The sequence below is a fragment of the Amphiura filiformis genome, chromosome 15, assembly GCF_039555335.1.
Source record: "Amphiura filiformis chromosome 15, Afil_fr2py, whole genome shotgun sequence".
In the NCBI taxonomy this organism is placed as follows: Eukaryota; Metazoa; Echinodermata; class Ophiuroidea; order Amphilepidida; family Amphiuridae; genus Amphiura; species Amphiura filiformis.
In genome coordinates this window covers 8,122,879-8,135,625 of record NC_092642.1, presented here as the reverse complement: position 1 = coordinate 8,135,625, position 12,747 = coordinate 8,122,879, and the positions used below count along the sequence as shown (strand labels likewise).

The window sequence follows — 12,747 nt, the reverse complement described above, 5'->3', positions numbered from 1 at the left end:
TTCCCGTTGAAAAGACAAAACTGATGTTTATGATAGCAACCATTTCATCAATAACATTTTGAGTCATTTTTATCCATAAAACGACACAGGATATGATAGATAACTACTTTCACATCAATATGGTCCATATGATCACAGATTGTTGAGAATCTGTGATATGATCCGGGATATGATGAAGATTTTGATTCTATAGATCTGTTATCAATATGATATCACGCTGTTCAGTGGTCAAGGAGTAAGGACCCCGGTCAAGGACACTGATATGACATCATAGGTGATGTCAGATTTTCTTCTGCTGACCATATGATGCTATATATATTAACTATTATTGTTACATTTAGGCCTTTAAACTTTTAAAGTCATAATTAATTAGTTCAAACATAACTTTGGTAATACTCACTCGTTTTCGTCGCTGAAACGGCAAAACATACTTACTTTTCCTAAAAAATCGAATTAAAATATTTTTAAAAAAATTTAACCACAAAAAGTTTTTAAAAAATCATTCCAATACCACTAAAATATAATCTCTTGAGTAAACTGACCCCAAACCTGAACAGGTACCAGCCCGAATGGGCTGGCGAAAACCTGCTGATAAGGACCTCATTCTGCATATGATTTAATCCTATCTAACCGAGGCACCCAATTTCAATCAACACACCATGGACCTACCCCTAGACTACTCCGTAGTCCACTTGCCCATTGTCATGATTGTGCATACTCTGGATATTGCATTTAAGCTTAAAACTCCGATTTAATTAATTTGTGCACAATTGATAGATTTTCACAACTGATCATCTTTTCAGTCACCGTACTCCCTCTGTATGTTAGCTTCCCAAGTGGACTACTGACTTTGGATTGCGGTTAACATTTTTACCATGGGACTCTATGGAGAGTAACTAAAATTGGTAATGATGTAATGCATCTTTAAATGAATCTGGCTTGTGATTGGTCGCCCAGATCTCGTTATTGTTTAAATCCTCCCGACACGTACCATTACCATTAACTATACATGGTACACATCTATCTTTGGATTGCGGGCGCTTTTGTGCTGGCGCGAAAGTTGGTGGATGAACGTACACATCTAGCGCGTATTGTACCACCGTGCTTAGTCGTGTGGTTAGATTTGATTGATAAACAAGTATGATTGACAGTGTATTTTAGAGAACGAAGTCCCTGGGTAAAGTTCTGCTTAAAAGTGAAAGTCCATAGTCCATTTTTAACTAAAATTAGAATTATTCAGTATTGAAGTGCCATTATATAGTTATGCCATTATGATATGTTGCATTCAATAATATAAGCCTCACGTATACTTTACTTTTACTGTCACAAATATAATTATATAAACTTTTTCATAACCATTTTATACTAGTATTTTGATGTAATAAATATCAGTATAATTTCGAGTTCAACTGAATGCGTTCATCATGATTAATAACGTATTTTTATTTATCAAAAATGGACTATGGCATAGTCTAACCTACCCCCCACACACCTGACATCTTACCTATCCAACCAAGGCCCATCCTGTGCCCATTTAAATACATTTTTATGTTATTTGTGATGTCCTGGTCATATCCAGCAACCGAGGACGTCCACGGTTGGAGATGTGTCCTCGTTTGTGATGTGTGTATCCATATGTAGGTCCTCGTTTACAGGTAATTACAAACGCCCCCATACATACACACACAACAGGGTGTGCACAAACTGCACATGTGTTCATCAAGTACTAGGCCTACAATACAAGTACATTGCACATAGAATTTTTACAGAAGGTTCACTGACTGAAAAAAAAAGTTGATGGCTCATTTTCCACTTTCTTCACAAACTAAAATACAACCAAGCAAACACAAATACCCAGAGCTATGCACTCTGACACCAAACTGCATTGCTTCTCATTATTACTTTCCCACATGTACAAAAGCTTGCTGAATTTGTGAAAATAAGGGTCAGTGTGTTACAATAATAGTTGGAGCTTGGCTATATGAACATGTATGTACATGTATGTATTTAGGGGATGTAATTTGCTTCCCAGCTCCCACAAACATGGCAAATATGTTTGAATATTTGTGCTGAACTAAGTTAAATAACTTGAAACAAAGAAACTAAATGAACACAATAAATTAAGGCAATAAAATTTTAAAAAATATAAATCCATAAAAAATACTACCGTAACCACCCGGGTATAAGCCCACCTTCGGCTATAAGCCCACACCCTATTTTTCAAAACATTCTGGGAACAAGGGTGCACTCAGCTATAAGCCCAGTACTAAATTTTGGCCAAGTTCTTACATCAAATCAATGCTTTGCTCTCAAATTTAAGAACAAATTAAAAAAAATATCAGTTGATAATTAAGATTCCACACTTATAATTTTAAGAAATTGACATAGATTATAGAAATTACCGGTACATTGGGCATATACAAATGGGGGATGATTGTTCTTATTTTTAAATTCAAGCACTTGCCCTTCCCCAGCTATAAACCCACCCCCATTTTTGAAGTGAAATCTGCCATCTAGGGGGGTGGGCTTATACCCGAGGGGTTACGGTAATAACAAATTGTAAAATAATTAAAAAAAAAAAAAAGTCATTATATAGAATTGCAGATGAATTGCAGATGAATAAGTCATTAGTTTTGCTTGTTCATTCATTCAGTCATGAGGGGTGCATAATTGGTACCGTTTCCCAGGAAAAGAAAGACAATATGGATCATGCCAGACTCAAATACTGGTACTATGTTAGGCTGTATACGTATTATTTTAAGCAAGAAAGACATTTTTGATTGATATGCACTGTAAAAAATAAAGTTTTATAACAGGAAAGATAATATTATTTAATGATGATCAATGACAATTCTATTCTAATTATTACGTATTATTTAAGTATAACATTTATAATATGATGAATTTTACATAGTAGGCCTATGTATTTGCATACAATGTAGAGGAAACCAACAGGTGATTGATATGCATATTTTAACGAATGGGAAATGTTGATGTTCTTCACTGATTTCCATAAGCTAAGCACAATTTTTATCGAATGGGAAATGTTGATGTTCTTCACTGATTTCCATAAAGCCAAGCACAATTTTTATCGTATGGGAAATGTTGATGTTCTTCACTGATTTCCATAAAGCTAAGCACAATTTTTATCGTATGGGAAATGTTGATGTTCTTCAATGATTTCCATAAGCTAAGCACAATTTTTATCGTATGGGAAATGTTGATGTTCTTCAATGATTTCCATAAGCTAAGCACAATTTTGATACATACAATTATTTTGCAAGCAGTAAAAGCAGGGGGCGGCAAAAAAGAAGGGGCGGCGGAAGATGAAGGGGTGGCAAGAAGAATTATTAATGAAAACTGGGCGGAAAATTATTGAAAACTAATGTATCTATACCTTTTTGGTTGCCAACAGGGCAACCTGTCTAGTAGGTGGGTGTAATGGGGGGGGGGGGGGTAACACCTATAATTCTTTAATATATACAAAAAAAATTGGTGAAAACATTTTTTGATCCTACCCCCCCTCCACTTTTTAGATTCTGGAGTGCCATCCTGGCTGGAAAAAAATTGGGTCAACAATTTCGGGCTGTTGCTGCAGGAGATGGCAAAATTAACATTTTCGGTAGCCCCCGGGGTAGGAGCAGCCATGATACGCCACTGAGAAAGGGGTATTTTATAGTAGTCTAATTACACTATTTTACTCAAGACAAGTTAAACCATCCACTCAGACTCAGAGATCACTCATGAAAAAAGTCCACTAAATGATCAGTGTCTGATATGAACAGATGGTCTAGTAACTAAAAAAACAGGTCCTCTTCCTCCGACTACTCTAGATGGCATACCCAGTCATGTCACCCATACTTCAACATGGTTCCAATCTCAATTTTGAGGGTTCATATCACTAAATCCATCTGTGAAGCGGTTTCCGGCAAAAGTTTATTACGCGGCACGCCTATCCCTACAGTCCCAACTTTGCATACAAGTTGTGCAAAATCGGTGCAATATTAACCATTTTAGTGTTGAAAATTGTGTTTTACTAGAACTTGTGAACGTGAGCTCTACTAATGCAAAATGCAAAAATTCGAGTGTTGTTTACGATGATGAGCGCATGAACACACAAGGTCAAAACATGGTTAGCAGTCGGACGTAAACACAGGAAAATCTGGCCTTTTTATATAGCGCTAATTTTCTCAAAAAGTAGACCTAAAATGTTGTGTCATTTTCAGATATGTTATGCAGAATTTTGTTCTGATTAAGATGATATCAAATATATATATTTCAAAGTAAGACGTAACTCGATGTATGGCCTAAAACATGACCCCTATTTTGCACGCAAAGTCTATGGAAAGCTATTTTGTGTTATGTACCCTTGAGGAGAATTGGAAGATTGCATCTTGTATGGGGCCGATCAAAATTGATTTCATTCAGATCGGTTCTGAATCAGGATTGAAGAAAATCCCGTCATTTGATGATCTAGTGAACCTCTTTAAAATCATTTTCTTGCAAAATCGGTATTTAGGCTAGACAGTACTTAGCTAGCACGTTGTAATTTACCGGAAATGTTAAGGAGTTTCACAACAGCAATTAGCAAACCGCTAATACATCATATTTTACCGGTTACTTCAGTTTGGTTGTCCTTTTTTTAAACTATTTGCATCACTCACACTTGATGATCACCGATTCTAGCAATAATCTATCAAGGCGTGTAGGACATGTTATTTTTGGTATCGGAATCAGATAAGGGGTAGATTGGTGCATCTTTAGCAGATATCACTAGGCAAAGAGCAGGGAAAGCAGCCATGTTGTGGCTTTCAGGCATGTTAGGGTTAAAATGAGTATAGACAAGTTATATGTTAGGCTTAAAATTGCCAAATGTTCCTTTAATTTGAGGCCTGCCACATCGTACTGTGCATTGCAGCATTAGATATGCACCCAAATGTCAACAGCTCTAGATGAAGAGCAACATAGGAACTGTGATAGAAATGTTTGTGAAAAGGATAGTACCTTATACATGTACATGGGACATGCACTAGGGATATTTTCATAAAATTGTCTGTCCAAAATTGTGTCTGCAAAGCCGTAAAAGAATTTCCCACTTCTCAGCTTGTGCGCAAAGTGTTGGCTGCAATGCCTTCGCCTTAATTGATGTGCATCAATTTAACCAGGGTGATTACACTTGAAGCTGTAGCAAAAATATGAGTGAAGAGGTCCATTTAATGCTTTGTTATGTACAGCATGTTTTACTCCCAATGTCATTTTACCAAAGGCAAAAAATTAAAAAAAAAAGTATAATAGAACTTTAAAAACAATGATTAATTAAGAGAGAATCACGAGAGAGCATGGCGAGTAAAAGAGACAAACCCAGGAGAGGAATCTCTGAGATAGTGGCACCTTCCAGGTGAGGAAGAGTTCCATATGCCTTGTTCTATCAGGTTTTCGCTAGCGTTTTATACGCCTTACCAGTTCCAAGAAATCATCCTCACAAGATTTGATTTATGCAAATGAGCTACCAAATTAATTAGCATATTTTGCGATGAAAACATAGTGGAATTTGAAGACCTCTGATGTGTCATCACTCAACCGAGTCACATTACTATACACTGTACTGGTCAGTTCCGAGATATTGCACTTGCTGCCTACAGCCTATTTGGTGAAAAAAAAACAAAGCCTTGAAAGCAAGAATCAATCAACACAAGAGGCCCAGTTCAAACGAGGCTCAGAACTCTGCCATGTACCGTCACCTTAAAGACAAGGGTCATAATATTGATACCGACGATGCAGTGATTCTTGATAATGAGGAGCAGTGGCACAGGAAAGCATCAAGGAAGCCATCTGGGAGAGAGTAGACCAGCCGTCACTGAATAAGAAAAGGGAACTGGGACACAACTGGGCCATCAAGAAGATCCCTAGTCGTCTCAAACTCCGCTGGGCTGGTCATGTGACATTTTAAGTCTCAAAGTGTCACATGACCAGCCCAGCGGGTCAATTGAATGATGAAGTCTGGTTTCAGACACAACATAAAATTAGTATGTTCCAGATAGGATTTATTTCAAAACTGTGTCACTTGCCACTTTCATATTAGACATATAATTAGCACTCTCTACATGTAACACAGGCTAGTTAGGACAATGTACAACAGGTCCGCTGGGTTTTCAGGTGGTAATGGCCGCCGGACCTGCGCCAAATTTGAGCCCTGATTTCAAATCATACGTATTTGGGCTATTTGTTAAAAGTTAATTGGGCAAACATGTTTTGGCTATGACCTTTCAATAATTAAAAAAAAAAAACCAACCAACCCTACCCTAGTAAGGGATCTATGGACGGTCAAACAGTTTTTTTCCTGTTCTCATTGGGATCTTCGTGCAGCACATACAGATTTAGGTATTCTCTGTAATTTACCACCCCTGATTTCTACAAAATTAATTCCCATTAAAACATTGCTAGTGCCCTCTATTAGTACTGCGGTGCTCCACAAAGAATATTTTATACCGTACTGCTGATGACAATGGCCACACACATTTGTGAAATTGGCAATCGTATGTTCTGTGTATGGTATTTAGACAGCATTTATGGAGTTTGGTTGCAAAATGATTGGGGCATTTATGGGTTAGAGAGAATATAGTGATGACATGTGCAATGATTTATGTATTTTAAAATCTCATCAGTCACACCATGTTGTGATAGATGACCATAAAATGTATCAACATGACCTCCCCTTTCTGCCACATCTACTCAGAGGGGATGAGCATTTGAGCTGCTAAAGTGTTGACATCATCTGATCATGTAGCTCTGTAACAGCTGGCAAAGACTTATTACAGTACCAGTAAAAACTGCAACCTGTGGATCTTACAAACTGCAATTTACCTTACTATAAAAAGGCCACCATATTGATATATTACATAAATTCTTGGCCAATCTGAAAAATTTAGCATGCTTGTAAAGCTCCAGGATAAACACACACACATGACCTGAAGTCCAGAATTACATGCACAGGCCTTTCACTCTGCATGCTACATGGACACATCTGGTATGCTTGAACCACTCTCGCTAAAGTTTGTTCGAACCACTCTCGCTAAAGTTTGTTCGGTTTATATTATGCGGGAAAAAATAAGACGCATAACACTGTGTATTGGTATAGAATGGCATGCACACAGTTGGGCGCAATGCTTACGCTAGTTGTGCATGCATACGCTTTTTATGTAAATTTACGCGAGCGTGAGTTGGGGACTTTATTGACGCGCGCAGTAACAAAAGCCGAATGATTTCCGCCTTACATATATACAAACTTTAAGCAAGTGAAAAATGAGTCTACATATGCACAGGCTGTCACTTGTATGACACGCTATGTGACCTCTAGGAATATTGTGCCATTTGTCCAATGTCCAAAATAAAGTTTTCTAACGTGAAACAGTAAGAAAACAACTTTGACCCCATGCTTGAACATTTCCGGTCATCGGGTCATTTTTTCCCGGGTTTTCATGAATTTTGGCGCTATTGGGCTTTGGCCTATCAGAGCTGCTCTTTCATATCGCTAGGTCGTGATCATTTCCGGGTCAGATTTTTCATGGGGTTTCCATGGCTCTATGACGCTTTCGTGCTTTGACCAATCAGAGCGGCTCTCTCAATTGCGCTAGGTCGTCATATTCGGCGATTTAATTCATTGCATTATTGGATTCCAGTCAGGATAGACGGAAAATTTTTACTCCCACCCACCACTCCCAATTTAAGGGGAGCTTATTGGGTTTAATAAAATAATTTAAGCAAGTGCAGCTATTCAAGAAAAATCATAGTCTGTTTATAAAAACAGGTGCTGTCTTCCTTACATGAATGAGGAAAACAAGAAAAATTTTGTGTTGCATGATATAGCATGCGTTGGGCATGCTGACTAAGCGCTATAAATACATTTAAATGAACTTTTGCACACAACAAGTGGAAATTAATTTATAAGCTCCTGACATGTTCGGTCAGTTTTTAATGGAATAATATTAAAATTTATCATAATGCTTATAGCTGCAGCAAAGGATTTAGCATCAGCTTATAGCATCTTTAATAATGCAAAAGCCTTGTCTTCTAGAAAAAATTAACAGATAGAAAGGAATCCACACAGAAGAAAGACACTTCAACCAGGATTTTACAAGTCTGTTTAATATTAATTAATCCATAAAAACAAGTCAAATATTTAAGAAAAATGGAGATGTTTGTTTTATTTTAGCTTACATCGTCCAATTATATGCACTTGTATACCTATATCCATTATTAATATTCTTTCACATTCATTCTTTCAGTCTTTGTATTTCTTCCAGGTAGGATTACCTCGAGGAATCTCCAAGGTGCCAACCTTCGAGCAACTGTTTGTATGCACTAATCACAGAATGAAAATTAATTGATTGAAAAATTCCAGCCATTATAAATTCCCCTTTGTTGGGTTTGTGTGAGCACCACGTTCCTCAGCACCGCTTGCTGTAGAATAGAAATTGGGTGGAGTAATTTTACTCTTATTCTGGAGTTCACCTTTTGATTGTGCTTGATTGGGATTCGGATTCTCCAGTAGGGTAATTACTGTTGAACAGAAATTGGGTTGAGTAATTTTACTTTTATCTTGGAATCCCATCTTTCTGATTTTCCTTTTGGATTTGCCTTGGGGTTCAGATTCCTCAGTTGGGTTTACTGTCGAACAAAATTGGGTCGAGCTGTTTTGCTCTCATCTTGGAATCCCAGGCATCCTTGTTGATTCAGGGTTGTGTACAAACCCTTTGCTTTTAATGATGTAATGGCTGGAATCTTTGCAAATTTATATGAAATAAATTATTGTCTATCCTGATGGCCAATAAGTAGACCAAAAATTCATGGTTCCTTGCGTTTCATTGTCTCCGTCTGGGGTTAATGTGACTTTATGTGATTTATGTTGAAATGCAAGGCTCCCGCTAAAGCGCGTCCAGCATGCGATTTTCTATTGTTGGACGCACTGTTTAGCAAGCTGCATCAATGTACTATGTACTATGTAGGGGCCTACAGGGGCCTACACATTAGGCCTATGTAAGTTTCCCGTCACACTCACTCACTCACCCGCCCGCATCACCTTTTCAGTTTGACCAAAACTGATTTTTCATTATTTTCATTAAAAAAGTCAATTATCTGAAAATTGAGATGGAAATAATCAAATAATCAAAATTGAAACGCTCAAAATGTCTGACATCCCCTGCTGATCATAATTAGCACAGTTTTTCTTAGTTGTAGAAATGTAGGGGTAGAGGATGTGGTAAATAATAGAAATTTAAGGATTACCTCATCAAGTTTCTAGTGATTACAAAAATTTAATAATTTTAAATTTTAATAAAAACAAATTCAAATCTTTTCTCAATCTGTTGCAAAATGTCTGTAATGATGAGCATTAAGAACTGTTTTGAGATGGTCTTTCATAGCCATGTGAATGAAAGTTTCGACAATAATGAATAATGAAATCATGACCTCATATTTCACTGAAAAAAAATGTGACGGGAAACTAATCATTTCATTTCAATAGCCTTTAGTTCCTACCGCCCTAGCCCAGTTCCAATTGAAACTCCCGGCTGCGACATTTAAAATGAAAACGACATTTAAAATGAAAACAACACACACTATGGCACCTGCTACAACTTGAGAACAAGTCCTCAAACGTTCGAAATTTGTAGTTACTACAACTGGCCCTAGCCATGCTAGCCTGATAGATAACCATATATATGATATTAAATATGGTAATGTCATAGACGGTGGGATATTTCTCACTATGTTTACCCAAAGTGTGAACGATTTAAAAGGGGCTGTGTTTGGTACATGTATGATGTACATTGTACATTATGTACAGTCAATGTGATGACACATGCTTTGAAATTGAACAGGCAAATCACTTCACAGCCAACACATGTACTGTTGCATGAATGGTTGCGTGGGACCAGGGGTGGACCCATACATGTTTCAGCAATGCCAAGAATTACCTGTTTTCATTGCATTGTTTGAATCTGAGACTAAAATAATAGTTCCAATAATTGAAACTCCAGGCTCCGACCGGGAGTTCCAACATTTTACAGGTGCTATGTCATGTGTTTATATGTCATGTATGTAGGTATGAAAGGTGAATTCAAATTTGCCATCAAACTGCATCATTTTATAAATCAAATTAAAGCTCTTGAGTAAAGAAAGTCAAAACTGAAAACCTTTTTGTCATAACACTTTCCGTAACAAAGTTACATCTTGTCAAAGATTGACTTTCATCAAAAAGATTCAGCTATAGGCCCCCTAAACAAAACAGCATTTTGGTGGTGTTTCTAGATCTTAGTCTCATGATGATAGCAGCTTTTCTATATATGGAATTGCTATCCAAATCCCTCTAAAATTCTATGTGCGAGTGTCCCGTCACCATAAAAATCATAGATTTGGGTCAAGTGAAGTATAGATTTGGGTCAAGTGAAGTATAGCTAATATATTTATGTAGGTTTCCTTGACCTAGCTGTTCTTTTAATTTCTATGTAAATATGTATACAGTATATTGTGTTTGGGCCCCGGTCTAGGCGAATTTGGCTGACTACAGGCCCGTACGCAGGGGGGGTGCGGTGGGTGCGACCGCACCTCCCCAAATTTGCAAAAGTATACAAAAGTCCCAAAATTTAAGAATTTATGAGCGAGCGAGTATAAAAAATCGGTTTTTACGTTTTTTGGTCAAAAAGGTCAAAATTTGGGGGAAAAGTCCACTTTTCACAAAATCGCCCCTTTGGCAAAAAAGTCCACTTTTTCAAAATCAGCACCCCCAAAAAAAATCCTGCGTCACGGGCCTGGCTGACTATGTATGTATGTGAATTCAAATTTGCCATCAAACTGCATCATTTTGTAAATCAAATTAAAGCCCTTGAGTAAAGAAAGCCAAAACTGAAAACATTTTTGTCATAGCACTTTCCGTAACAAAGTTACATCTTGTCAAAGATTGACTTTCATCAAAAAGATTCTGCTAACAAAATTCCCCAAAACGGCATTTAGGGGTGTTTCTAGATCTTAGTCATGGCGATAGCAGCTTTTTTTAATGGAACTGCTATCAAAATCCTCTAAAATTCCATGTGCGACTTGATTATCACCATAAAAATCATATATTTGGGTCAAGTGAAGTATAGAAAACATATTTATGTAGGTTTCCTTCACCGACCTATTTAAAAAAAAAAATCAAATTTCTATGTAAATATGCATTGTGTTTGGGCCCGGTCTCGGCGAATTTCGCTGACTAGCAAATGTGTTAACTAAGGTTTGCCTGGGATACCTAGTAATTACTACTGCATGACAGGAAAGATGTCATTGTCAGGTTTGAATGACTGACACTGACAGCTAAAGTCTTATTCAGATTCCCTTTGACAAATTAAGCGTACTGCTAGCCGTCCAGCGCATATTATTTGCACAAGGTCCAATGCACACGCTTGATGTCGCGCGCGTATACGCGATGGTTTAGCTGTCAAATGAAATCTGAATAAGACTTTACACACACTTTCCATTGCTTTCATTTAAAATAAGAAGTAAAAACTGTTTCCAATGAATTGACACTCAAATCAATGGTTCAAAACGTCTTTGACAGCACTTAATTCCTACATACAATCCACTACACATCATTAAAAATTAACATTTGACACTTTGCAAGGCAAATTTGACCCCGGAAGTATGCACACATATTCATTATAAGTACAGGCAACTTACACTTCAAGAATACGGTCTCCCTTCATGATACCGGCTTTCTCAGCCGCCCCTCCCTCCAACACAGCACTGACATGTTGCAATGGCGCATACAGCTCACCATTTATAGCTTTCAGCTGTCCTCCTTCACTAACTTGTCCTCTGACATTAAATCCAAAGCCGGTTTCACTTTTGGTAATTGTCACTCCCCGGGGTTTATTCCCTTTCTCAAACCCAGGCGAGCCATCCGAGTTCGTCCGCTGTCCACTGTCCGCCATGTTTACGTTTTTCACATGGGGGTCACGTGACACTTCAGAGTTCCTGGTCAGGTTTGAGCTATTGAGGGCGACAAAGTAGTTGAATTTGCAGCCAGGTAGGTAAATCCTGCGGCATAATCATGTGTTTTCTTCTCCGGTATAGCATTCATATCTACATAGGCCTACTAACAAAGTATGATGTTTTGCATAACTTTTATTTTGCATAAAGAAACACCGCGCGATGTGTGTTGTAAGGGTGCATACCACCAAATTAATGTCCCTCATCATTTATTAGACATTAGGATAATCATCCATGAAAACAGAAACATACAGTCATGCAGCGTACACGTAAGTGTGAAACATGTGTTTGAACCTGAGGTATACTAGTCTCAGGTTTGAACAAGAACACTAATTTATGCAGGATACACCCCATGCAGCCTACGCCTATACGGTAGGTCTGACCAAACACGGAGAAGCTGAAGGTCACTCTGTTATTTATCTTCTACCTGACCAGCATGCAAATCCTCAGAATTTAAACAACCACAGGTCAAGGCCGTGTAGGCCCTATGTCTTGTTCGGTATCGGCCGCTTGAGGGGCAGAATGGATCCATATACGGTCACTGTTCTAATATTCTCTACTTTCAAAGAATAATTTATATTATATGTAGCCTAATACTAGGATTGTGGAGACAGATACAGATATTGCTAATTCATTTGTTACATACACAGTCCGCTATATTTTGCCTTTTAAAATATAAGTTACCAATCATTGTGACAGGCGCCCTTATTCACAAACACGAAC

At 37.7% G+C, this 12,747-nt stretch overlaps 1 protein-coding gene across 1 annotated transcript in view; it reads right to left on the bottom strand.

Annotated features, from left to right (window-relative positions):
* Window positions 1-11,980, bottom strand: part of LOC140171199 (sorting nexin-27-like) — a 153,747-nt gene extending 141,767 nt beyond the window's left edge. Inside the window, 1 exon segment of the mRNA XM_072194412.1 lies at window positions 11,713-11,980. Within this exon segment, the coding sequence (XP_072050513.1) occupies window positions 11,713-11,966 (254 nt within the window). The 5' untranslated portion in view covers window positions 11,967-11,980.
* Window positions 11,981-12,747: the final 767 nt, after the last annotated feature.